The following is a 22,331-nucleotide window of genomic DNA, read 5'->3' as shown; positions in this document are numbered from 1 at the left end:
GTGTGTGTGTGTGTGTGTGTGTGTGTGTGTGTGTGTGTACACGTACGCGCATGCACGCACGCAGGGGCATGCACGTGCGTGCAAGCCTGCCTTGCCTGCCTGCCTGCCTGCCTGCCTGGTGTTCAGTAGTTGCTCTCAGAAAGGCCTGTTTGGGCACAGTAGTGGAAGCCAACCCTGAACATATGTGGTCCCTGCCCATACAGAGCTTCCAGCGCCTCTCTATTTGTGGGGCAGATAGAAAAACAGTATGAGTTACCAGATAGCCTGTCCAGGTCAGGCTGGTTGGATGGGCACACTGCAAGGCGCAGTCCTTTCTGTCTCTGTGTGTTTGGTGTGGCGTCTTCAGTTGTTACCGTGTAAGTCCCTGCAGGGCCCAGTCTCTGGGGTTGGGGGTTCCAGCTGGCTTCTTGGCTGGGGTTGGGACTCTGCTCCTAAGGGAGGCCTATTCCATTTGAGAGGTCAGCTGTGAGCAACTCCAGTTGTTTTCTCCAGTACTGAGAGCCACGGCAAGCATCTGTCCCATGTCTTCCTCCCCCACGCCTGCTTAGCTAATCTGGGAACGCTGAGGGAGAGCCACAGGGAAAGTGTTTTCAGCAATGAGACCCAAAAGATAGGTGAGAAAAAAAACAGATCCTGCAAAAAAAATGATGGTCACGTGACCTTGGAAGGTCAGCCCAGGCGGGAGCAGAACATTCACTGCTAGTAAAACCCTTCTCCCATCAGCCTCTCCTTGGGGCTGAGGTAAAGAATGACTTCTGGGGTATTTATGATGGGGTAAGCTACTTACACTTCTGCCCCAGTCCCTTAGGGTCCAAGCCCACCGAGGGGCCCTCTGAACCCCTGGGAGTCCTCATCGGCAGGAAGTAAGCTTCCCCTTGTCCAGCAGCAGAGAGAGCTGACTTGGGTGGTGTGTAAACACAGAAACATCTGTATTCCTTGCCTCCTATGTCCTTCTGTCCAAAAGGAAAGGGAAAAAAATATTTCCAAGTGCATACATCTGAGTCCATGTAGCAAGTGCGGATCTACAAACGTCTTCATGCAAATCAGATTTGAGTTGCGCAGTTTGAAGGGGCTGTGTATAAATATTTTTATGAAGTAGAAAGGCTGATCATTTATCTTTTAGTGAATTCATTTATTCCGTCCTACGGCCCCAGGTAACATTTAAAGTTCTTGAAGCCCCCAAGCTACCACCAGAGCAAGGAGGGTGCATCTCCGGAGGAGAGCCCCGGCGTTAGGAGGGTTTAAAGCCCCTCGTGCACTTGCCTTTGGCGTGAATGTCTCAGAGTGGCAAAGTCACCAACCGTGCTTGAGGCAGGGAAGTCACTGAATGTCAACAGGGAGGTGTCTTCGAGACACCTGACACCCATGAAAAGGAATGCTACACGGCAAGGAAAAGGGCCAGACTTCTCAGCTTCCCTTGACTGAAGAGAAGCCTTCCTCTTCTGAGGAAATCTGCATTCTTTACTGAATGTGCAGCTCTGTGAGGGATGGACACGGAGCCAACCAGGTTCACATCAACCCTGGGTACCACATAGCACAGCCACATCTCCAGTATGACCTTGCGGATCATGGATGCCTCTTGTTAATTCGAGGGACTTGAGCTCTGAAGGTCAAGCAGTTCCCATGCCCTGGGCATAGTGAAAGGTTAACAACCTCTGAGACTCATTCTTGAGTGGTGGCTGCTGTGTGCAGTATCTTGACTGTGCTGGTGGCCACTGTCGCTAAGTTTGTTTGCCAAGCATGGTACAGTAATGGAGTGTGAGTTTTATCTGTATAAACTATCTCTGTGAAAAAAAAAAAAGAAATAACACCCCCTCACCAGCAACGCATGGATGTGCAGAATGCAATAAATCCACAGAATGGAATTGTATTTTCCATAAGAAGAAAACGGTATTCATGCCTGCCACAACACGGAACCCGGAAGCCATAATGCTACATGGAAGAAGGCAGGCTGGAGACCACATGTTGCCTGGTCCTATTCATGCACTCATCCATCTAGGACAGGCCAACCACAGAGATGGGAAGGGTTTAGTGTTGTGCTGGGGGGGGAGGGAGTGGGAAATGACTCCAGGGTGGGATTCTGGTGGGGGCGATAAAGTTACAGTCCTGGAATTATATGGTGAGAGTTAAATGACATGTTATACTTCAGACCAGAGATCTGTAAACTGTGAGATGTCAGGATGGTAATGGTGTATGTCTGTATGTTTGTGTATGTGTACATATGAGTGTGTGTATGTGTGTATGTACACTATATGGAAGCAAGTGTGTATATATATGTGTGTGTATGTGTGTATGTGTGTTTGTATATGTGTGTATGTATATGTGTATGTACACTATATGGAAGAAAGTGTGTATATGTGTTTGTGTGTATGTGAGTATATGTATGTGTGTGTACACTATATGGAAGGAAGTGGGTATGTATGTATATGTGTGTATGTGTATCTGTGTGTGTATGTGTGTATATACTTTATGGAAGGAAGTGTGTGTGTGTGTACATTATATGGAAGGAAGTGTGTATGTATGTGTGTGTATATGTGTGTGTGTGTACACTATATGGGAGGAAGTGTGTGAGTGTGTGTGTGTGTACATTATATGGAAGGAAGTATGTATGTATGTATATGTGTGTATGTGTGTATATACTATATGGAAGTGTGTGTGTATGTGTGTGTACACTATATGGAAGGAAATATTATGTATGTATGTATATATGTGTATATACTATATGGAAGGAAGTGTGTATGTATGTGTGTGTATATGTGTGTGTGTGTACACTATATGGGAGGAAGTGTGTGAGTGTGTGTATGTGTGTGTGTGTACACTATATGGAAGGAAGTATGTATGTATGTATATGTGTGTATGTGTGTATATGCTATATGGAAGGAAGTGTGTGTGTGAGTGTGTGTGTGTGTACACTATATGGAAGGAAGTGTGTGAGTGTGTGTGAGTGTGTGTGTGTGTGTACACTATATGGAAGGAAGTATGTATGTATGTATATGTGTGTATGTGTGTATATACTATATGGAAGGAAGTGTGTGAGTGTGTGTGTGTGTGTGAGTGTGTGTGAGTGTGTGTGTGTGTGTACACTATATGGAAGGAAGTATGTATGTATGTATATGTGTGTATGTGTGTATATACTATATGGGAGGAAGTGTGTGAGTGTGTGTGAGTGTGTGTGAGTGTGTGTGAGTGTGTGTGTGTGTGTGTGTGTGTGTACACTATATGGAAGGAGGAAAGGAACCCCACTTCCTGTTAATGGGCACACACGCAGCAGGTTCATTCCTGGTACTTTTGAAGGAGCAGGTTATTTGGACTTTGGTTTCTCTTCTCAAGTGGGGTAGGGGTGTTTTCTGGGGACCCACCCTGCAAGCCTGAGGGCTCTTTGCGCACAGTGAGCCTGTGAGCTGTGTCATTTGTAGCCTCACAGCCACTTCCCTGTGACGCTGTTGCTTCTCATGGAATCCATCCCAGCGTTCCTGCTTCCCCTTGGCACCTAGCAATCATAGTCCTAAGGATGCTGCACCTGGTGGCTTGGTCTTGGGGATCTTCTGGGAGATGGCAAGAGAGTGCATGCACATCTTTCTGGAATATAGTTTTTATAGAGCGTAGGTCTGCTTAGTCTGGTGTTTGGAAGGAAAGTCGGACAGAATCCTGGCTCTTTGGCTAGTGCAGCTATATAAATAAAAGTGCGCCTGAGACTATAGGGGACCCATGAATCTCAGCTGGCGGCGTGGCATGCTGGGGACATCTTCACCACTGAACCCAGTGACTGCCGGCTGAGGACAGCGGGGGGGCGGGGAGGTTCTGAGGAGGAGGGCGATGAATCGGGCAGTTGCACAGTCTAGCTCTGCGTGGGCCTTGAAGTCCCAAACAAGAACCTTATTGATGACTTACCACGCCGAGCAGACAACCCTGAACTTTAACAGAGCCAAGATGGAAAGCCCACACAAGGGCCTACAGTTTCCAGAATGAACTATGTTCTTATATCCCCCCGCCCAGCCACCAAAGGACAAGGAAGACATCTAAGTGAAGACGTGGGGGATGCTGGGGGCGAAGGGAAATGTGGTGAGCAGGGTCCCCGAGCCTCAATGGAACAGCCACATTCCTCCGAGGGCTGGCCTGCCCTCTGAGCCCTGGAGGTTGAAGAATGTCACTGGGGTTGGCACAAATTGGAGCCTTGCCTCTGTTGATTGTTATTCCCAAGAGCTTGTTAGCTAGAGCCCCGAAAGACGTCTGGGGAGGAAGGCTGGCCTGGCCGCCTCTTGGGTCCTTGGCATCTTCTAGGTATCTGTGATCTTCATTCTCACCTTAATGAGACTTGGAATTGCCATAAAAACAGTCCTCTGTGTGCCTATCTGTGTGTCTCCAGAGCAGTTTAACTGGGTGAGGAAGACCCATGTTGAATGGCACCATCCAGTGGGCTGGGGCCCCAGGCGGAAGGAAAAAGAGGTGAGTGGAATACCACACTCACCTTTCTCTGCTTCCTTCCGTGCATGCCATGTGACCACAGGCCTGAAGTTCCTGCCGCCCTTGTCTTTCCTGCCATGACTATCCCCTCAAAGCAAACCCTTCCCTCCCTAAGTTGTGACATTTCCCCACAGTGATGTGAAACATAACTTATATAATGCCCAAATACACAAAGCCTGACTCTTGACCACAAGGGGCTTATGTCTGTCCTGACATGACTCAGGACAACTGGCTTGGACAGAAAGGAACCAGAGGAGCATGGGAAATGGAGCTGGAAAGAGAGGTGAGTGTAGCTGGTCACCTGTGGCTCCTTGGAGAGGACTCGAGCACATTGTGATGTGGATCCAGAAAAGAAGGGTAATGATGCATGCTGGTCCCCAGAGTCTCACACGGACCTTTAGGCTTGTTTCCTCAAGCTGTGTCTCTCTCAATGCTTATGCTCCCTGTAAATGTTCTAGAAAAACAAAAAAAGATGTCAGTGCTGTTCTCAGAGAAAGTAGGCACTGTTGTGTCCAGCCCACGAGCCTGCCAGGTCAGGAAACAGCCTCCAGCCCTCTGTCAGTAGGGAGAATATCCGCTGTTCGAAGGGCGCATTTACGCTGTCTGTAGGGCGCGTGTCCGCCGACTGTAGGGCTCATGTTCGCTGTTCGTAGGGCGCGTTTATACTGCGCATGTCCGCTGACTGTAGGGCGCATGTCTGCTGTCTCTGCCTTTTAGGCTTCTTGGCTCCTTCCCTGGTAGATTCTATATCTAAGAGAGTGATCTCCGAGTACCCTTGGCTCCACCTGTCACAGGCCTCCTCCAGCCTTCCTGGTCTGCTCTCTCTGAACTGCTGCTTGTTGACTATGACTACGGAAGCTGTGGCTCAGATCACCCATCACAGCTTGATGGAAATGCTGCCAGCCAACAGACTGCAGACAGCAAGGCCTTTGAAGCTGGACTTGCTGTCACTACTCTCTGGGGTTGCAATTGAGTCGGGTAAAAATCCAGCCTCAGAGCTCCATTCCCACGGCTGCACTTGCAAAGTAGCTGTGAGAACTGGAGGCTCTGAGGGTACGCCTGACAGCGTGGTGCCCGGCCATCCCGGTTAGGCCAACCACTCATCATTCCCATCTGTACTTGGGCAGTTGTCGCACTGGTCTCTCCACCCGTCTGTCCCTCCTCCCTGTCTTCTGAGTTTCTCATCTCCACTTTCTGGAAGAGCACTCTTGGGTGGCTCTGCTTGCCGCCTTTAGTTTTGGCCTCGGGGTTTGTGCTTCCTTTGAAGCCAGTTCCCCACCCAGCCCCATGCTCTGTGTGCCTGTGATACAAAGTTACTTGCCCAGTAAGCTCTGTGCTTGCTTCAGTGACCAATTTGTAACTTCTTCTCCCTGCTAACCCCTAGACCTTGCTCCCCTAGTCCCTGCTAACCCCGTCCTCTGGGTTCCTGGATATGGGGGCAATCCTACATTAATCTGGTTGTTCAATAGGTGTCCCTGTTGGTGCTGAGGACCCATCCGAATCACTTTTGTCTCCCCAGGGCCAGGCACACACGTTGTACACCCTTTGGCTTAGTTTGCATTTCTCCTGCGAGACATAAACAAAGACCGTTTTCCAGAAACCAGGCGGCTTTTGGGAAAGGCTGGGGGATGAGGAAGTGAGGACGTGTTTCCAGGGTCACCCGCTTTCCTCTCTGTGGGACTGAGGTGGCAGCAGAGGCCTGACCTCTTCGAGAGGTCCAGAAGTTCAGGGAAAACGCAGCCTAGACCCCAGTTCCCTGGCTAAGACCTTTCAGTTTCCTTGTCTGGCGGAGCCGGGTGCAAGGCCGGGAGGCCCCTTCATTCCTCCTCATCCTTGGTTTGTGCTGGCTTCTCCTCTGAGCTCATCGTCGTCCTCTCACAGATGTAAGTTTGTGAATAGCTGTTCAGAATGCAAAAGGCTCCCATCCCCCACCCCCGCCCCCATCCCCCGTGAAGGCCTCTCATTTCAGGCATCTGTTTGATTCCGTCTTTTCAAGCTCTCTGGGACCAGCACGCACCAACCCTGATTAGGTTCTAACTCCATAGCAGGCCAGGTTTGCCTGTGGACTGCCAGTATCCCCAGGTTATGAGGTTGGGCTAAAGGCATTCCTCGTCCACTCTATGCCATGAGAGAGCTGTCATTTTTGCCATCCCCCCTTCTGTTTAACTCCATCTTGACATTTCCAGGGCTGTCCCACCTTTGCCCATCCACCTAGGTCCTATGACACTGTCACTGTGAATGGGAATATTATTGTGACTTCCAACCTTAGGAAGCTGGGGACAGGAGCAAGGCAGAGGCTCCAGCAGAGAGGCCCCACTGACACTGAGGGTGAAGCCACGTCTAGCAACAAGGCTGCTGGATAGATGCTGGGTCCTTCCTCTACTGAGGCCTCCCATCCCATCCCTGTGGTGACGGCTCTAACTCCTCTAGCGTAGACATTTGACTGCCTGGAAGCCCCTGTCATCTCTGCACTGCCTTCTGCTGGCACGCCCAATGTACACTCTTGTCTGTCTGTCTGTCTGTCTGTCTGTCTGTCTCTCATTACTTGTAATCTATTGGTACGGCTATGGGTCTGATCAGCAATGTCAAAAAGACGGGGCAGTTGTGGCTGTTAAGAGGCTCAGCTTTCTGGCAACCTGACTCTTTTCCCAATCATTCCCTGACTCTCAGAGGGCATTGTTAACATGTGGCCCAAGCCAGATAAAGCCCAAACAAAGCAGTAGGACCCCACCCAACCCCCTCAAGCTCACAAAAACACCACTGAGTTCATGTGGAGTTGGTTTTCTACCACTGAGTGTGTGGCCTCTAAGCATGGCTAATACACCCAGTGGGACTCCATTACAGAAAACTACCTTTCCCTCTGCAGGCAGTTGTCAGTTGGAGATAGAGTCTTGGTTAGGGATGTGGGCTTGTGCTTGCTTTTCTCTCTTCCCACTGGGACTCTGTCTGGCTTGGACCAGGGCAGGCCCAGGAATGCTGCCCTCGTGCTGTGAGTGCCTGTGTGTATCAGTCTTGTGTCAGGAAGACCCTTTTTCCTGGCGTCATCCATCTGGATCTTACAATCTTTCTGCCTCCTCTTGAGCATAGCTGAGCCCTGGTGGGGAGAGGTTTGAAGAAGGCACCCCATTTAGGACCAAGTGTTCCAAAGTCTCTCACTCTCTGCACACCGTCCAGTTGTGGGGCTCTGCGTGACCTCTCATCTACTGCAGGCAGAAGCTTCTCTGACAGTGGCTGACTGAGGCTCTGATCTATGGGAATAGTAGAATGTCGTTTGGAGTCATTTTATTACTGTGTTCCTTTAGCAGAACAAGAGTATTTGGTGTGATGGAAGGATTTTTTCCATCAGCTTTTTAAGTATCTATCTAAATGACTGAAAAAGACGAAGTTGTAAGACCAGTGTCCCTTGGAGAGAGAGAGTGATAAGCATTGCCCAGGCCACAGCTCAGCAGGCAGCAAAGGCCTTTGGGGGGTATTTTCTTTCCCTCGTTAACTCTGTGATGACATATATTGAAAATGAAGGTGATACCCTCAGAATATTGGGCCAGCCAGGCCACCATCACTCCTCTAGCCAATGGTAGTCCTGTGACTCCCTTTGAGGTTGTCTGTCTTAAATTCAAGGGTGTGTATTTCTCCCACCAAGACTCTGAAGCCAAGAACAACCTTCCCAAGCCAGCGTTTCTCCCAGGCCTCACAGGAGCCCCCTCCTCCTGGGACCACAGGTCCTCAGTGGGATGCTGCTGGATCTTCAGGGAAGCATTCACTGATCTCTCTCTCTCTCTCCTGTGTTCCTCTCTAGCCCTGGAGCAGCTGCTGACAGAGCTGGACGACTTCCTCAAGGTTCTAGACCAGGAGAACCTGAGCAGTGCAGCCGTGGTGAAGAAAAGCGGCTTGTCGGAGCTCCTGCGACTTTACACCAAGAGCAGCAGTAAGTGTGGGCCGGAGGGCCGGGGCCTCGGGTGGTCCAGCCTGAGCTTCCCTCTCATGGCACCGTGACACACTTCTGGAGCCCAGCCACATGAGAGCAAGGAACCGGCAAGGCTGGCTCTTCCCGAAGAGCTTCCCTCTGACGTGTTCTCACGCAGCCACCTCTGTGTCTGTCTGTGTCCTCCATTTTAGACCATGGGTCACCCTGGTAACCTCAGTTTTAGGCTCCATGTCCAAATAAAAAATGTGAGACCCTGGAGACTAGCATTTGGTATACAAAGCGGGGGGCACAGTTTAGGTCCTAACAGTGGTACCTGGTGAGCTGGCGTGGCAAGAAACCCTCTAAACACTTCACGTATCAGCTGGCAAGTGGGATTTTAAATGGAGTATGATCAAAGCCCTCTCCCTGTTGGTTGAAAGAGGAGAGACAGGCTCTGTTATGAGTGTCCAGGGCTTCCTTGTGTACTGGCCAAGGAGACCGTACCCGTATGAATTCTATGACCTTGAAGACAACCCTATGCAGGTCCCACACAGGGAACTCAGCCCACAGAGTTTAAATAACTTGACTAGAATTATGTAGCTGAGGGGAGAAGAAGATATATATGCCTTTAAGATTGTTGATTATAAAATCATGGGTTCATAATTTTGTGGTAGAATTAACATACAATAAGGTACACAGACCATAAGTATGAAATCCAGTGACTTGATAATTATAAACAGCAGGGTGATCCTATCGAAAGCAAGATACTCCTGTCATCCAGAAAATTCTGTCTTATGGGCTGGGAAGGTGGTTCAATCAGGATGGTTTTTGCAGCACAAGCTTCTAGAGGCCTGAGACTGATCCCTGGCACCCACAAAGCCAGACATGGCAGCACGCACCTGTATTTCCATGAGGAGGTGGAGACGGTCAGATTTCCACTGGGTGCCTGTCAAGAAAATTAGGTGGAGAAGCAACTGAAAACTATCCAGTCTTAACCTCTGGCCCCCCTCCCCATGTGTATCTGCCCAGGTGGGCTGATACTCACACACAAACACGGGCACACATGTGCACATGCACATGTAAATCAAAGAAGACTCACGCAAACACATGAACATCTGCAGCAAGAGGCCGAGAGCAATTAAGGACCGAGATTTCTAGTTGACCTCTGACCCCCACATGCATACGCCTATACACAGTGCTCTTTCTTTCTTTCTTTCTTTCTTTCTTTCTTTCTTTCTTTCTTTCTTTCTTTCTTTTTTTTTTTTCGGAGCTGGGGACCGAACCCAGGGTCTTGTGCTTGCTAGGCAAGCGCTCTACCACTGAGCTAAATCCCCAACCCCCACAGTGCTTTTTCTTAAATGAGTCTTATCCTCTTTTCTGCAATGTCCTTCCCATCCCCACTCCAAGGCAGGCATTTCACTAGTTTCTCTCGCCTAAGACTGCTCTGGAATTGCGTGTAAATGCCATCACTCTGTGTATACTGTGACTTCCCTTGGAGACTCACGTAAGTCGTGGGTGTGTCTGTCTGTACCTTGTTCCTTTCATTCCTGGAGTATTTACTTGTTCCTCTCTGCTTAGGATGTTCTCGTGTTTCCGCTGCAAGGCTTGGCGTCTCTGTGAATACTCCTGTATAATTCTTTTGGACAGATGGTTTCCTCTCTAGCAAATTCAGAATTGCTTTTATAAGACAGCCCCCGTGAACTCCCGACAGCTGAGTGTAGTTGATGTTTATGTCAGGTGTTTGCTGTGTGGGGACATCAGAGGGCACGAGATCCATCTGCCACTTGGCAGGAGCGGCCACCATCCCTGCCAGGGAAGGGAAGTGTTTACCTGCTCCAACTGTCACAGTTCAGACAGCTCCCTGAATCTAGCCCGAATCTCACAGGCTACTTTTGGGGTCTCCCTTCCCTTCTTTGCCTCCAGTAGAATGTGTTTTCCCTGCAGAGCAGAGATGTGGTAAGTTGAAGTGTGTCTAGATGCCTGCAGGCCTTCCCTTTTGGAGGAACCGTGCTGGCTAGCCACTCCTTAACATCAAGTGCTTGCCTCTCCCCTCTCCTGGTCACTCTCCCATGGTTCCCAGGCTCCTCCTTGGTAGCTGTGTCTGCCAGACTGCACATCAAAGAAGCGCTGGTGGGAAACAGAGGGGATATACACTACAAAGAGGGAAGGCTAGAAAGGAATGAGTCACCTTACAGAGAACTCATTGATGGAACCCTTCAAACAGCAGGATCCCATACCTTTAAAGATGTAACATTGTAATGTCTTATAAAGACAGCCCCTGTGAGGAAGCCTGCTGTCACCCATCTGACCTGTGGCTCTTGGTGCCCGTGTACTGCAGGTGCCTTTCATTTGGGATCCCTTCGGGCTTAGCACGCTGCACAGTTCCCTGTGAGGTAACCTTTGCTCTCTCTGATGTTTCCTACTCACTCGTCCTCTGCTACAGGTCAGTGGTGGGGAGCTATTGGGATCTGGGTCTTGGGGATCTGGGGTACCTCCAGAGATTCCCCCCAAGACCTCTGATGGATGTGTTCATCCTATTGAAGCTGCTGACCATCTCTTGAAATTCTCAGGGGTAATACCATGTACATACATACATGCATGCATGCATACATACATGTATATATACGAGAACTTGCGGTCCTCCCTGTACTGCTTAGACTACAAAGAATTAACACAGACGGTACTAACTGTGTCTTGGACAGTGTGAATGTGCACGGTGACTCAGGCTATGTCATTTAATCCTCATCTCAGTATTTGTGAGGGAGTTGGTGGTGTGGCGTTTACCAGTGAGGGAACCAGGGCTTGGCACGTCACTCGAGCAGAGAGGTCCCAAGTTGTGAGTGGCAGAGCCCAAGTAGGCAGATCTAACCATTGTAAACCCACCCCCCCATCCAGTTCTGTCACACTGGATTGAACTTGCCATCCTAGTTCGAATCCTAAGACATCCCCACCCGTTATAACATGTCTTCTCCTTGACCTCCCTGCCTCACCTTGTGTCCCTGCAGACTCAGCTCACTCTCCAGCCTCCCATGAAGGGGAGGTGGCTACTCCGCTCCCTCGAAGATAGACTGTGGTCCCCACATGTTGGGTGCAGCATGAGGGGCTGTGTATGCACGCATGTGTGGATTGCTTGTGTTTGCATGTGTGTGTGCACATGTGTGCATGTATGCGTGTTTATACATGTGTATGCACATGTGTGTGCACCTATTGAGTGCTTTCATAATTTTCAAATGGAATCATCTACCTGGGTTTTCTGGGCTTTTAGTTTTGGCCGGAAGGTCTCTATGTTTGTGGCTGACAGCAGGACATGGTCTGACTGCTCTTCTAACAGAGACTTGGCAGCCTACTATGCTACAACTTCACCAGTGAGAAACACGCCTCCTGTTCCCCCAGTTTAAGACTCTGGGGCATTCCAGCCATTGCCCCTCTTGACAGGAGACACTTCGCGTGCTCTGCCAACTGTAGGCAAGATGTTCAGCCTTTCCTCCTACCCGGCCCCCAGGTCTGTGAGAAGTGCCAGTCTCTGCAGATGACAGGTCTCCTTGTCCCCTGTCAGAAGGCTTTTCAGTTATAGTGAATAATACAACCAATATTGCAATGCAATGCAATTGCAACCCCACAATCAAACAACAAATAAAATCAAAGACCCAAGACAGCATTACCATGAACTCCAAGTAAATTCCCACTTATACACTGGGACTTACCTGTAAGACAGTGGATGTGCTAGAAGGACGGATGGGGTGTTGTAAAATTGTCCTCCAGAATCAAGTTCAGCATGACTGTCTGTCTACAGTCTCTGGTAAGCCATTCACTTCTGCACAGTGCTGGGGAAGCGTCTGAACGTGAGATGGAGTGGCTTGCTTTGTCATTTCCGTACCTCCAGCCTCTGTGTTGCTTGCCTCTAATCGTTGTTAGCCATAGGCTAACTCACTTTTTCACATTTCCTAAATTGGAGTTTTGCTAGGGCAAGGCAAGCAGGCTTCCACCTTGATTGCTTTCCACCTGAGCAGATAGGACAACCGAGGCACAGAGGTCAGGTGCTCTTTTCAGAAGTCGCTGCTCATAGCGGAGCTTGGCAGGACCGTCTCTCACCTCTCCCCGGCTGGTCCCTAAGTTGATCGACCCCTGTAGCATTATTTGAGATACCTGGGAGTGGGGCAGTGATGCTTACTGGTTCTGGCGTAGCCAGACACTGAGATAGCTCTGCAGAGGCTCACGACTGAGGGCCCATCCAGGCTCCTCTGGACTCTCTGGGTTCTCAGACTTCTTTTCAGGCCAGAGTCAGCAGTTTATGGCCATGGAAGGGGCTGGCTTTGAAAACTGGATCCTTTGGCAAAGGTTTGCATTGGATCTGTTGGCTCAGGAGCACTGTGTAACCACAGGAATTTACTGGCTATGTGCTGCTAGGAAATACGAATTAAGGGCCACAGAGGGGCCATCAAGGGACTTTGAAAGAGGAGAAGCCATGGAGCATTTCCTAGGTTACCACCAAAGATGGGTATATGGAGGCTAAGAACCAGGCATGTAGCAGGAGGCTGTCTCCTCTGCCAGCCCCAACCAGAACAGTGACTCGACCTGTACACCAGTCGTTTAAAGGAGGGCATGGTTACATCACTACAAGTTTTGATCTTCGGGACAGAGTAAAGGCCTGGTGCTCCCCACTTCCTATGCCCAGCCTTCTTGTCCCGATGATTTGTTCACTCAGCCGCCCCTCCTCCCCCATTAACGGCTGACCTCCCATCTCCACCCTGGGCTTTGGGAGGCTTTCACCAGCTTTGGTGTGGTTTGCATTAATCTAGGCACTTCTGATTTTAACCCACTGTGACAATTCTCACCAGGATGAGAAAGGCCGATAGGAAGTAGTTCACAGTGCCAAGGGGATCCAGAGACATCTCTAGTTCGAGGAATGTGCTGTAGCTCTTTGAGGGGTAGATGCCCTTCCATTCGACTATTCTGGTCCTGAAGCTGTCCTTCTGCAGCCTGCCCTCCTCCATCCCCCACCCCCAGGGTAGGAAAACCAGCAGCCAGCATCTTGCCATTTATACACTGGACATCTGTCACCTGTCCCTGGGATTAACTCTCTTATTCAGCTCGAAATCTCAAGTGTTCCCTTTTCATAATGAGTTAATTTTATTTCACACATATGGGTGTTCTGCCTCTAAATGTGTATGTATGTCACACACACGCCCGATGCCCGCAGACGCCAGAGGAGGGCAGCAGATCCCCGAGAACTGCAGTTCCTGGCAGTCGAGGGCTGTGTGTGGGTGCTGAGGATGGAACCCTGGTCCTCTGCATGAACTACAAGTGCTCTGGGTCACTGAGTCATCTCGCCAAGCCCTGCCAGGTGCCCCTTCCCCAGCCCTGAGCATGTGAAAGTGCCTTAGGTGGATATTGTCTCTTTCTGGAGGCACGTTACACACCTTTCCCATCTTTCCTTCTGCAGGTTCTGATGAGGAATATATTTACATGAACAAAGTGGCAGTCAACAAGGAACAGAACCCAGCATCTCCAGACAAAGGTATGGGGCCCTGAGAGCTGCTGGGCTGCCTGGCTCCAGTCCAAACCTCACCCGTCTTCCTCACCCCTCCCTGCCAGCTCTCAGACAGGCCCAGGGGTTATTTTTGGAACCCACGTTTTGGTTAATGGTATTTTGGGTTTATATATTTTTGGATGTTTCAATGGGGCCACCACCTTCTTGCCTATTGGTTGAGGAATCTGTCCCTAAAATCTCTTGGCTTTTCCCAGCATCATTGCAGGAAGAGGAAGTCATAATTCAGACGTTCCAGGGGAGCTGATCCCACGCTTCCAGCCCTGCCTCTTTGGGTGAAAGTCTGCTTGGGAGGAGGGAGAAAAAAAAATGTGGTGTCAGCAACTGTACTGTTGAAAGATGAGGCTCACAGGGTACTCTCAGGCAGCATGGATTCTTTCCTAGGAGGACTTGGGGCTTTGTCCTTGGAACCCTCTGCCTAAAATTCATTCTATTAAAACCTCTGTGTGTATCTGGCCCAGAATGTTAAAAACATTCAGCATCAGGGAGCCCCAAGAAAGTTTTCTCTAATCCCCAAACAGAAAGACTTAGAGAGAGATGGGAAGAGATTTTCCCCAAAGCCTCAGCTATGTCCTGAGAAAGGGTTGCCTTCGAGACACCAGCAATCCTGTGCTCTCTTGCTGGTAGAGCTGGAGAGACTTGGAAGTTGGTGGCCTATCATCTTTGGTGTGGTGTCCATGCTTCTTCTCCACTCTCCCCTTCCTCCTTCCCCAAGTCAGGAGCTGAGACACACATGTGGTGCCAGGGGCCACTCTGCCCAGGGTCTCTTGCCTTCTGGGTAAATGGTGGGAGGAAAGAACCACAATCACCGGGTCGGTGCCTTGTATGGCTCAATATAGTGACTGTCGAGCAGCTGAAGCTCTGTGGCTGGGCTGGTTTTTTTAAAAATGGGGGAGGTAGGGGAGGGCAGCAGAGCCTTCCAGAAACCCCATGTTGGTTACTTCTGAGGAATCCGCATAGGGCTGCCCACTGCTATGTCCTATTCCTGGATGAAAAACAAAACAACCTTGGCTTCAGGAATGGCCTGCCTGGGTAATTAACACCTGCTCAAATAGAGCATACAGAAGAGGGACCGGATGGAGAGCAGCAAGCAGACATTCCTCGGTAATGAGAACCCGCCTCTCCTCACCCAAGCCTTCTCCGCTTGCTGCCCACAGTTCCTGAGGAGAAGCAGGGTCCACTGACCAATGGGGAGCCCAGCCAGCACACCTCGGCCCCTCAGAAGAGCCTTCCAGACCTCCCTCCACCCAAGATGGTGAGTGTCAGGCTAGGATATTTGATCATTTCTATCTGCCTGTCTGCCTAGCCTCTGACCCATTTCTAGCACAGTCCATGTGCCGGACACAGGAAGAAGAAGTCATAACACAGGAAACCAAACCAGGACACTCCAGGTGCTAAGAGTAATAGGCCTGGGAGTCTTTCTCAAGTGCTTTTGTCAAGGGTCACCTTGACACCTAACACTGCAGGGCCATAAACAGTTCTGACCAGCAGTTCACGAGTCTGTGACCTTCCAAACAGGTGTGGTGGCTCATGGTTCAGGTCCCAGCACTCAAGAGGCTAAGGCAGGGGAATCATCAATGAGTTGGCCTGAGCTACATTGTAAGTTTCAGGTCAGCATGGCCAAACAGTGAGACGTTACTTCAAATACACAGAGTAAAGAAAGGAATTTGTACCCTACCGCACCTCACACTTGAAGCCCACCAGATGGTCACAGAAAGCTTAGAAATAGACTTACTGTTTCCAGCATGGTCCCCAGGCTACACCTCCCACCCAACAGCAGGATGCAAAGCCTCCTCAGATTGGCTCTTCCCTCACTGCCCTTCTGCCCCTGGGGTTGGTTCTGCCTCAGAGTCTTTGTAATTTCGGAGCCACTGGCTTGCCCTCTTCTCTCAGAAGCTCTTAGAGTATCCTGACCTGGATGAGGAGGCCACTGTACTCCTGCTCTGCATCTCTTGAGCTGTCGTCCCTTGTCACTACTAACAGAGCTGTCTCATTGCCTATCCCCTCCGTCAGAAATAAGCTCCAAAGGACAAGAGTAGAACCTTTCACCGACCGCCTCATGCCTAGTAGTATACCAAGTAAGCCATATAGCGCTCACTTTGCAGACCAGGCTGGCCTCAAACTCAGAGATCCACCTGCCACCTGAGTGCTGGGATCCAAGGCTTGGCCACCACGCCCGGTTTGTTCCTCGGTGTTTAGGTGACAGCAACATTGGCATTTGTCTGACCAACTGGTCACGTTCAATAGGCCACATTTGCAAATCACTGTCTGCACCACACCAGGCAACTTTTGGTGAGATGAGTCACAGTGTTTACACGTCAGGGTACATTAGGTTTCTGTTGCTGTGGTTAACACTGGGATGGAGAGCCACTCGGGGAGGAAAGAGTTTATTTCCACTCATAGTCCCAGGTCTGTCACAGCAGCTTCAAGCAGGGACCTAGAGGCAGGGACTTACTCGGAGGCCATGGACAGGAGTTGCTTACTGACTTTCTCCCCCTGGTTTGCTCAGAATTGCTCTCCTACATCATCTAGGGCCACATGCCCAAGGGTGGCACCTCCCACAGTGGCCCAGGCCCTCCCACATCAAGCACTAATCAAGAAAATTCCCTACATATGTGACCACAGCCACATCTTATGAAAACATTTTCTTAATCATGTTTTGCTTTTTTTTCTTTTTCTTTTCAGATAACTCTTGTGTCAGGTTGACAAAAATAAAAAAATTAAAAAACAATAATAAAATAAAAAAAAAAAATCCAGCCAGAACAATGTGGCAAAAGCCCATTGTTGTCTTAGTCTAGAAGTGACAGTGTCAAGACTTGATCCCAAATTCTTTTCCCCAAAAATAGGCTTCCTAGAAAGACCCAACATCACACCTACGAGGTTATATGAGGCTCAAGAAGGGTCTTAACCCCAGAATGGCTCTGAACCAGCCTCCAAGGTTTCTAGGGACAGCGGGAGTATACACCACCACTATGTGGATCACAGACATAGTTCTTGAGTACCTGGGTCAGTGTCCCATGTTTGGAGTCCCCTTAGCTGACAGGTGAAGTCATTATTGGTGGACTGATCCTTCTTCTCTGGGTGTCCATGCAGTTCTGCTGATGGCCTCTTCCTGAACTTCTACCCAACTCCATACAAATGTGATCTTCTACCATCAAGGGACAGGTGACCTTGTCACCATCTCAGAACGTTGAGAGGCCTGGCCCAAGTGGACATCCAGAAGGCAGAGAGGCCGGGTGTAAGCACAGGCTTCTTGCTGGCTCTATAGCAGAGTGGGGAACCGTGCTCCTCCAAGCTCCTCCTCCCTTTGCTCTCACCCCAGTACTTTGGAGGTCTGGGAGAGACCCTTTCCTGGAGCTCTCCTATCCTGCTGTCACCAGCAGCAGCAGGTGGTTCTGGGTAGAGGGGAGCAACTGTGGTTCTCCGATAATTTCTCCCAGGCACTACTCCTCGTGATTTTGCTGGTGCAAAATGCCACCTGCCAGGGCAGATACTCCTGAGTCAACTTGAGGACGGACAGTATATTCCAACAGACAGAGAGCTTCCCTGGCACCGAGTCTTAACTCTTCTAGAAACCTGCATTTCATAAGCACAGTGTAGAGAGCCCAGAGTCCAGGCTTTGGTCATAGTTCTAAAGAATCCAGTCCAATGGACCTGGAAGCCTCGGGGACTCACGGCATTCCCCAGTGTGAAGACTTGAAGGGTCTCCGTATGAGCTGAAATGAGGAGAGAGGATGAGGTAGATATGGATCTCTCCTGCTCCTCCTTACTGCTCTTGTCTGCGAGGGGTCGGCTCAGACCAAGTCTGAGGGAAAGTTGGTACTTGAGATGGAGAAATGATCCGCCCAGGAATAGTTCAGTCTCAGGAGTCTTTCCGAGGCGTGGTAATTGTCCTGTGGACAGACTCCAGGCCTGGGGACCATTCCAGCAGCACCAGCTGACATTACAGTGCAGGGCCCTCCCTCACCAGATGGACTTTCTTTGCTAGAAGGGTATGGCATGTCTAAGGCCTTCCAAAATTTTTCTAGGCACCCACTACTGCCCTCCAGTGATTCCAGATGTGGCGAGAGGAAGGGTGGTCTCTATTCCCAGGCCCTCTCCTTCCTGCCCACATGGCAATGCCCATGCTTGGGCCCCTCAGGCCTTCCTTCTCACTTTGCCCAAAGCAGTGAAAGTCTTAGTCTAATGTTCCCAGAGGAGCAGGGTCAGGTGGATCAGGAGGAGGAAACTCCTGAGGAGGAGTCATTGCTGCCTACACCTCCCAGGAAGACCACACGGCAGTTCCATCCAACCTTCCTCGGGCAGAGAATTCCCTCCTCCCTTTCCTGACTCCACATGATCAGGGCACTATGGGCAAACTTTTATCCAAATGCCGGGCCTATAATGCCTGTGTCTGGACCAGAATGGTGGTCCCTGTCCTGTGTTTGGGATGACTGTCAGCAGTGTCCATCCTCACTGTAGTCCCTACAGTTGGAACAGGTCCATCCAGCCGTGGAGGGCAGCCAGGGGTCCGGAGCAAACTTGTGGGTGTGGACAGTGACTCACAGCCTAAGTCTTTCCAGACTGCAGGCTGCACAGCCAGGTGCTGTGGTCACTGCAAGAGAAACAGATGTTCGCTGGCCACCGTACCATCTTGGCAAGGACCACCCCCACCCCACGCGCCTCTCGAGGCCCGACCGTGACATTAGCACTGATCTCAGTGGAGCTTCCCAGTGGGGAAGCAGCTGACATCCACAGTCAGTGCGGCCCCAGAATTTTCCACAGTGTGTTGTTCCCCAGGGAAGGTTGCATGACTGCCTCGGGTCATCTAGGTCCGTGGATCTTAGGTCTCATTGTAGGAACTGGTCCGCAAGAGCCCTCAGCCCTCGGGTCCACCCACCAGCCACCTACTTTGTTCCTTACCATTTGCTTCGCTTCCTTAGCATGCATGCCCAGTGGACCGTTTCTATACACTGCAACCCTAGGAGTGAGTAGTTGAGATGAGACCCAAGGGACCACAGATTCTTAAATATTTGCTGGTTGGCCCTTTGGGGAACAATCAGAAATGTGGCGCTTGGTAAATCCTCTTCCTCTGATAGCTGGTTATTTCAGCGCTGAAATCAAATCTCCTGCATCTTTGATTAATGACTGGTGTCTTAGTTAGGCTTACTGTTGCTGTGAAGAAACACTATGGCCAGAAAGCCAGCTGAAGAGGACAGATTTATTTGGCTTGTACTTCCCCATCACTGTCCACCCCTGAAAGAAGCAAGGGCAGGAACTTAAACAGGGCAGGAACCTGAAGGCAGGAGCTGAAGCAGAGGCCGTGGAGGGGTGCTGCTTATGGGTCTGCTCACCGTGGCTTGTTCCATCTACTTCCTTCTAGAACCCAGAACCAACAGCCCAGGGAAAGCACCAGCACCGTGGGCTGGGGCCACCCCATTGATCACTAATTAAGAAAATGCCTTACAGCTGGGATCTTATGGAGGCCTCTTCTCAGCTGAGATTCCCTCCTCTCAGATAACTTTAGTTTGTGTCAAGCTGATGCAAAACCATTCGGTACAATCACAGTCTTCACATGTTGACGCTGGTGCTTAACACAGTGGTTCTTCCAATGCTGGTGCTTAACGCAGTGGTCCTTCCAATGCTGGTGCTTAATACAGTGGTCCTTCTAATGTTGGTGCTTAACACAGTAATTGTTCTGATGCTGGTGCTTAACACAGTGGTCCTTCCAATGCTGGTGCTTAACACAGTGGTCCTTCTAATGTTGGTGCTTAACAGAGTGATCCTTCCGATGCTGGTGCTTAACAGAGTGATCCTTCCAATGCTGGCGCTTAACAGAGTGGTCCTTCTTCCTTAGCCCTGAGACATTCGCATCTCTGTCCTTTGAAGTCTGATGATAAGTCACTGTGTCTGGGATTATAGGACATATGTGTGGGACTTTGACAGTTTTGTATTTTACTTTTTAGGCTGGTAAAAATGAACATTACTGAGCACTTCATGTTACCCAGCACGGTTTAATCCTCCATGTTTCCAAGTGACAGACATTTCCGCTTCTTTTTATTACTACAGCTTAGACAAGATGTCTTTGGGTTTAATTGCTGTGAACAGGCACCATGACCACAGCAACTCTTATAAAGGAAAACATTTAATTTGGGGCTGGCTTACAGTTTCAGTGTTCAGTCCATTACTGTCATGGCGGGGAACATGGCGGTATGCAGGCAGACATGGTGCTGGAGAGGGAGCTGAGAGTTCTACATCTTGATTTGTAGGCAACAGGAGACTGACACACTGGGCATAGCTTGAGCATATATGAGACCTCAAAGCCCGCCTCCACAGTGACATACTTCCTCCAACAAGGCCACACCTACTCTAGCAAGGCCACACCCACTCCAACAAGGCCACACCCCCTAATAGTACCACCTCTATGCGGTCAAACATGCTAGCACATAAGTCTGTGGGAACCCCTCTTTATTCAAACCACCACACGAGCCAACTGTCAAAGGTCACATGTCTTTTCAGGCTGCATGTCTGCCTTGCCCCTGGGGTGCTGGAGTGCTGTTGGCATTCTGCTTCGGAGGCAGAATGCAGTCTGTGATAGGGAGTCCTAGCCCATCTTCTTCTGGGTAAGAAACAGTGAGATCTATGGCGGATGTTGTGCCTCTCAATTTCCTGTGTACCCAGACACCACTGGAGACCGCAGGGAGTTGAGAACAGTGGTCTGAAGGTCTGAGGAATCCCTTTTGGTTCCGAGTGAGTGCCCAGAGTACAGAGGGGCTAGAAGAGAGAAGATCTTCTCTGGGAGATTAAGGCCTGGCTCTTTACAAGGAAGGCTTCCTTCTGGGTGATCCTTGATGAAGGAGACTGTCCTTGCTTGTCCAAACTATTTTATCTTACGGCAGATGTGCATTGTGCTACCAGACAGAAGAACTGGTAAGGTGGAAGCAGGCTGAAAGCCCCAGGGAATCTCAGAATTGAGAATGGCAGATGTGGAGCAAACTCCCTGCCAAGCTCCACCTGTCCTGGAACACGTAGCCATGATGCCCTTCTGAGAGGACCATGACAACTGGTCACATAGCATAAAACCTAGAGTTCTCCCTCTCCCCTCATGAGAGGCTAACCCTAGTTGCTCCCAGTGCTCTCCATCTGAAGCTGTTGGCTTTGTCTGTTTGTGTTACAGATTCCAGAGAGGAAACAGCCTACCATTCCAAAGATTGAATCTCCCGAGGGCTACTATGAAGAGGCTGAGCCATTTGACACATCCATCAACGGTATGTCCGAGACGCTGGGCCCAGAGGGTCTAACTGCTATGGCCCACAGGCTGCTGCTGACTCATGATCTGCTGACAGGCTCACCTTGGGCTCTTAAGCAGAGGCAGGCACAGTAACATGACCCGGGAAATGACCTCACTGAGAACTGGCCATACGGCATTCATCCTTTGGTCTACGTGAAGTGTCCAGACCTTGCCTGCCTGTGAGAAAGGGCAGAGGATGCCCACTGGGGTAGCTTCCTATATCCAGGCAGTTCCAGCCTCTTGCATGGGCTGTTGCTGCACTGAGCACAAGGAGGTGGCACAGGAGAAGTGTGCCAGCTAAGGGGCCTGTGTAATAGATGTGGAGGTCAGGCTGAGTCTGGGGGAAGCATTTGTGTTCTTTCTCTGGATTCAGTCACTGAACTCCCACCAGCAGGATGAGAACACTTGAATCCAACGGAGAGAGCCCAGAGCACAAAAAGATGAGATTATGGTGGTGGCTATTAGGGCTGAAACGGAACAGTGGTTCGACTTCCTGCAGAAAAGCAGGCATTCTGACACCGACACTGACCTCAGGATGTTGGGAGCTATGGGGAAGAGATCAAGCAGCTAACCACAGGGACAGAATTCTGGGCAGAGAGCAAAAGGGTTCTTTAGTCAGAGAGGAGTCCACTGTGGCAGGGCTGGGCGAGTCCAGGGGAGAGTGGACCGTATGGAAGGGATGCAGAGCCCAGGGGGGACTTTGGTTTATCCTTGGATGAGACTGTAAGCCTTTCTTTGCAATCAACTCACGACTGGCCTACCTTAGGTTTTTGGGCATATTGCAAATGAGATATCTAAGCTGAGCTGGATGCTAGAATCCCAGTCTTCTTGGCCAGGCTCCTCCGCTTGCAGAAGCTGGCCTTTCATCACTATCATGAGAGACCTGAGACAACTAACTTCTGAGGTGAAAGGGTTCTTTAGGGCCACAGATTTAGGGGCTCTAGCTCAAGACGGGGCAGGCACATTGCTCTAGGCTGCACTGGGACCTGTAAGGGGCCTTATGCAACTTGATCACCTCAAAACCAACAAGCAAAGGCAGGATTGGGAAGGCTAAGGTCCTATGATCCCCTTTGAGGACACCCCAATACCAACAACCTCTTACAGGGCCTCAGTCTTTTATTGGGGTTTTCTTTTTAAGTGAGGAA

The 22,331-nt window shown here is 50.1% G+C and overlaps 1 protein-coding gene and 1 long non-coding RNA gene across 22 annotated transcripts in view; one reads left to right on the top strand and one right to left on the bottom strand.

Annotated features, from left to right (window-relative positions):
- The window catches only part of Afap1l2 (actin filament associated protein 1-like 2), a 97,747-nt gene that overhangs the window by 52,785 nt on the left and 22,631 nt on the right, over nt 1-22,331 (top strand). For all 21 annotated transcript variants that reach the window (NM_001305184.1, XM_087650179.1, XM_087650153.1 and 18 more), the window contains 4 exon segments: nt 8,261-8,389; nt 13,812-13,886; nt 15,074-15,171; nt 21,073-21,163. In NM_001305184.1, the coding sequence (NP_001292113.1) occupies nt 8,261-8,389; nt 13,812-13,886; nt 15,074-15,171; nt 21,073-21,163 (393 nt within the window).
- On the bottom strand, nt 1,118-9,313 carry LOC147997166 (uncharacterized). The gene is made up of 3 exons (XR_015653764.1): nt 9,268-9,313; nt 4,766-4,918; nt 1,118-1,784 (listed from the first exon to the last, which is right to left on the bottom strand). It is a non-coding gene; the product is annotated as an uncharacterized LOC147997166 (long non-coding RNA).

This window comes from Rattus norvegicus, chromosome 1 (assembly GCF_021556685.1).
Source record: "Rattus norvegicus strain SHRSP/BbbUtx chromosome 1, alternate assembly SHRSP_T2T, whole genome shotgun sequence".
NCBI classification, from domain to species: domain Eukaryota; kingdom Metazoa; phylum Chordata; class Mammalia; order Rodentia; family Muridae; genus Rattus; species Rattus norvegicus.
The sequence above is the reverse complement of the archived record's forward strand: the minus strand, read 5'-3'. Positions and strand labels throughout refer to the sequence as shown.